General features: G+C 42.3%; 1 protein-coding gene across 2 annotated transcripts in view; it reads left to right on the top strand.

Annotated features, from left to right (window-relative positions):
• Nucleotides 1-3,344: 3,344 nt before the first annotated feature.
• The window catches only part of ARHGAP10 (Rho GTPase activating protein 10), a 215,870-nt gene continuing 214,068 nt past the window's right edge, over nt 3,345-5,146 (top strand). For both annotated transcript variants that reach the window (XM_010840774.1, XM_010840773.1), the window contains exon 1: nt 3,345-4,910. In XM_010840774.1, coding sequence (XP_010839076.1) covers nt 4,718-4,910 — 193 coding nt within the window. In that variant the 5' untranslated portion in view covers nt 3,345-4,717. The remainder of the gene's footprint in view (nt 4,911-5,146) is intronic.

Genomic DNA, 5,146 nt, shown 5'->3' with positions numbered 1-5,146 from the left:
AGCATCAGAGTCTTTTCCAATAGAGATGTGTATCTGTTAATCCCAAATTCCTAATTCATCCCTCCCCACTTCCTCTTTGGTAAGCATAAGTTTCTTTTCTGTGTCGGTGAGTCAGTTTATAAGTAAGTTCATTTGTATTATTCTTCACGATTCCACATTTAAGTGATAAGATGACAGTTGTCTTTCTCTGATTTACTTATACTGTGTGTATTTATGTGTTGAAGGAAACGTACCCAGGTGTTGACACCAAATCTTAGAGTTAACTGTCTCTGTGCTATAATGTTAGAGATAATTTTGGTCAACTTTTAGGTATTTCCCTGTAGTAAAAAATGGAAAAACAGTTTTATAATTTAAAAAAAAAGGAAAAGTTACTTAAAAGTAGAACAACCTGTTTTTCCCCACCTAGTTTCACCTTTTCTGTAGTAAAAATGGTTAGACCTTTTTTTGAGAGAGACTAGTCTTTTTCCATGTCCCATAATCTAGAGTAATTGATGGGCAGCAAAAAAGAGCAAGATGGCTTTTAAAAATTGCATTTTTTTCCAGAAGAATGTAAATTGCGTCAAAATTAAAGGATATTTTAAAAAATTAATTAAAAACATTTTATGATCTCTATCCCCAGAGAGACTAAAATAGAATTCTTCTGGAAGAAGTAGAACTGGAGAAATTTTAGGGTTCTGGAGTCCCTAGAAGATAATAAGAGCAGTTAATAAGAATTTATGGATACACACACACGTGTTTGTTACAGTTTTGAGAGAAGAGTAGAACACCAAAATAAACTCTGTGACAAAAAGAGAGAGAGATCGGAAGTGGTTGTGAGAAACACGGATGTGATGGTTTCTGAGGGGTGAGCCCGTCTGTGGTCACTTTGTAATCCTGTTTGCCCCTCTTCTCGCCTCCAGACAGCGCTGTTCATGCCCTCTCTCTGTTATAGTGTCATGATTAGCTTTTATAATCCCCCCCCCCAAAAAAATTAAAAATGTACTTTCTCTTTCACTCAGATGTAAATTAATACAATTGTAGTTTTATATTGAAGATTCTCTTCTTTCCTTTGTTAGAGACTGATTGTCACTATTGAGAGGCTTAATTGCAATGAAAATAATAACACTTATTTTGTTACCACATGCCATGTGTTACCAAGTGCAATTTGTTTACAATACAAATGTGTCATAACATTTAGTCTTCAGAAATGTCCTGTGATGTAGATTTTAAAATTCCTACTTTGGCAAGTGAGGAAAAGGAGGAAAAATAACTTCCTCAAGTCACAGTGCTTTAAGGCCGAGTGGCATTGGAACTTGGGCAGGTTTATTCCAGGGCCCAAGGTCACTGATTTCAGACTTAATGTTGGGCTAGAAATAGGTTCACTCATGGAACATCTGGGGTCAGTAAATACAGGAGTTGGTGGACATCCTGCCCTGGCCATTGGGCTTCCTTGGACCTTAACAGTTTCTGGCTGACATGGGCTTCCCTTTAATGGTAAGAGCTCAGACTTGGGTACGGGTGGGAAGCCTCAGCTCATGCCTGCCTCTCAGCAGTTCTAACCTGCATTCCCCTCGTCCCCGTGGAAGCTGTCCTTCAGGTGTTTAGACTTGATCACCTGTTGGCCTGGCTTCCATCGCATGCCCCTTCTTACCTGGCCATCTGCCCCTTCATAAGGCTCTTGAGGGGGTGAGTTGGGGATGCGGTGAGGGGTGTGTGTGGAGAGCCCTGCCCCTTCTTTTCTGTTTAACTGTTTGGGGAGGTTGCTAAGGCAGGCTCAGGGGACCTACCCCTCATGTTTTACAGCTCCTTCATGAAACCCTCCTCGTATTTTTAATTATCCTCTGTCTTCTTTTGCTCTATGGATGAGGTCATAGGGCCAGGATGAGAAAGCTTGAATGAAAAATGGCAATCTGAACTTGAAATCGGTCTTTGCTATCTGCCTGTGTGTGCTTTGTGCGTGGTCAGTCATGTCTGATTCTTTTGCGACCCCAAGGGCTGTACCCCACCAGGCTCAGAGCTCTGTCCGTGGGATTTCCCAGGCGAGAATACTGGAGTGGGTTGCCATCCCCTCCTCCAGGGGATCTTCCCGACCCAGGGATTGAACCCGAGTTTCCTGTATCTCCTGCATTGGCAGACAGATTCTTTACCTCTAGTGCCATCTGGGAAACCTTGCTGTCTGCCTGTTAAGCTTTATTTCTGGGTCAGACTTGCTGTGAGCAGTGCCTTCTCTCCCCTCCCCGCCAGTTTTGTAAATACTCTGATGTATTTGAATTCCTGCTCAGTCCCCGCTTTGAATCCTCCTCCCCCCAACAGGTAATGTAATAATATATTTATTATGAGACTTAAGACTCACCAGTTTTGAAGTGTGTGTGTGTGTGTGTGTGTGTGTGTGTGTGTTTAACCAAAGCATGCAAGGAAAGGAAATACAGCAATGGTATTTTATAAGATCAGAGATGCTAGACTCTGTCATAGGTTATCGTGAGGATTAAAGCACTGTAAACTGATTTCGCAGCCTGCTGTGCTATAGTTCACGGGGCCGCAAAGCGTCGGAAACAACTTAGAACTGAATGACCAAAATCTCAGTGTAAACCTTCTCATGTAACCTAGTAATATTTATAGTCTAACATTGTTATTATTCGATGATCTCTTCCTGTACACCTGGAATTTAGAACCAGAAATTGCTAGATTCCAGGCACTGTTCTCTTGCTGTTGCTAAGTTGTGTCCAGCTCTTTTGCAACCCCATGGACCATAGCCCACCAGGCTGCTCTGTCCATGGGATTTCCTAGGCTAGAGCACTGGAGTGGGTTGCCACTTCCTTCTCCAGGGGATCTTCCTGACCCAGGAATTGAACCCACATCTCCTGTTTTGCCAGGTGGGTTCTTTCCCATTGAACCTCCAGGGAAGCCCAGCCATTCTATTACTTGGGCTCTGATTTTTTTAAATGTAAATTCATAATTTACCTAAAATGACACATTAAAAATATAGCTAACCTTTTCCCTTCCCGGTGTAGAGTCACTGGCCTCGGAGGCAGGAGGGCAGTGAGGGTGGGAGGGTACAGAGGCAGAATGCAGAGGAGGGGCTGGAAGATTGAGAGGATTGGCTACATCGGGTGGATGTGTTTGTTGAGCAAATAAGTAAATGTATCGGGAATACTGCGGAGAAGGCGATGGCAGCCCACTCCAGTACTCTTGCCTGGAAAATCCCGTGGACAGAGGAGCCTGGAAGGCTGCAGTCCATGGGGTCGCTGAGAGTCGGGCATGACTGAGCGACTTCACTTTCACTTTTCACTTTCATGAATTGGAGAAGGAAATGGCAACCCACTCCAGTGTTCTTGCCTGGAGCATCCCCGTGGACAGAGGAGTCTGGTGGGCTACAGTCCCTGGGGTCGCAAAGAGTTGGACACGACTGAGCAACGGAGCATAGCACACAGGAAAATGAAACAGGAGGCGGCTAGAAGGGGTCCCTGCCGGTCAAATCTAGGACAGTTTGAGCATTAACTTAAATAATGAGAGTTTTGGATACAACTCGTTAGGTTAATAGCAGTGTGTGTGTGTGTGCACACACGTGTGTGCTAGCATTTGCATATATGTAGCGTGCACATACGTGTGTACATGTGTATGTGTATATATTAGACACAGAGATGGAAAGAAGTGAGAGATGGGGAGAATCTCTGTAAAGTGACAAGGTGACTAAAATTAGGGTATAATTAGCTTTAAGATGCGGCAGGAAACCCCAGAGCATAAGAAACGGGAAGGCGAGAGATGGCCACCAGCAGGTGAGTCCCACCCTCTCTGCAGCCCCGTACATTTTTAGAGTACATAAATGAATTAAAAACAACCTCTCAGCTTGTGTTTAAAATAAGCCTCTTTAAGTTTCTCCTTTACAGTCTTCATTTATCAGACTTCCCATCCCCCTCTAAAACTGGACCATTCTAACATTTTTCTGCATTTAGAACCCTTGGTAACCCCTTTCATTGTAGGGAGGAGAGAGGAGGAATTTCAATAATAATTTTTCATCTCAGCTCCTCCACAGTTTCACATCAGCAGTTTTTCGGTATTAATACAATTATTTTTGAGTGTAGATGAAAGAAATGTCCGGAAACTTGGTGGTGCTGACTCGGCAGGTTTGCCTGGTAATTTTGTCACTTCACCTTGCATGTCCGTTGGCAGTCTAGCCGTCTGACAGAGATATTGACATCCCGTCTCCAGGGCTTCACAAATGTGATTTGCCTCTTTAGATATCAAAGACATTATTCGTAGGTGAGATTTCTTTCCCCCTTCTTTATTCTGTGAAGAAATGTCATTTTCAAGTGCAATTACCACAGCCTGGGAAAAATGACACTGAGTTTTAGTAGTTTGCAAAGTAGAATTAAGTTTTTTCAGATTCTGAATACTTAGATATATTGCTGGTAATGAGTCAGATTGATTGTTGCAAACGAAAGACTTCCTTTTATGGCCTATATATATATATATTTTTAAACCTAAGATTTAATACTATTGTGAGACGTGCAGACATGAATTCTTATGTTGAATAATGGAATTATTCTTGGTGTTAGAAATCTTCCAAGTAAATAACCTCTAGTAACCTTTGTTCCTATATGTCTGTTAACTACTTAACTAGTTTTTTTCTTTGCACAATAATCTCAACAAAGAAGAGACAATGGAAAGGATGGACACGTTTTGAGAAGTTGGTAGAAAAATGCTACAGATTTAATTATAGCTATCCAGAGACTTGAAAATGTACTTAAGTTCATTTTTAAGTCCTTTTAAAACTTATACGTGTTTCTTAAATCCATTTCAGACACGGAATCGTTTTGAAGGAACAAGGTCAGAAGTGGAAGAACTTATGAACAAGATCAGACAGAATCCCAAGGACCACAAACGAGCAAGTCAGTTCACAGCGGAGGGCTACCTGTATGTGCAGGAAAAAAGTAAGAGACTCTTCCGCGGTGGCGACTAACTCGTTAAAAATTATTAAAAACTCTCACTGTAATCACTCTCTGATATTTGGGAGTAGTTTTTCCTACCAGTTTCTTTGCTGTCTGAAGGTGTAGGTTGCAGTTTGGCGGGGAAAACACATTCCTTCCCTAGGGGAGAATGCTGAGATTAGGAACTCTGTGAGCACCCTGCTTTCCAGCCACAGCCCACCGATTCTCCGTCACACTTT

Source organism: Bison bison, unplaced genomic scaffold (assembly GCF_000754665.1).
Source record: "Bison bison bison isolate TAMUID 2011002044 unplaced genomic scaffold, Bison_UMD1.0 scf7180017864146, whole genome shotgun sequence".
Classification (NCBI taxonomy): domain Eukaryota; kingdom Metazoa; phylum Chordata; class Mammalia; order Artiodactyla; family Bovidae; genus Bison; species Bison bison.
The sequence above is the reverse complement of the archived record's forward strand: the minus strand, read 5'-3'. Positions and strand labels throughout refer to the sequence as shown.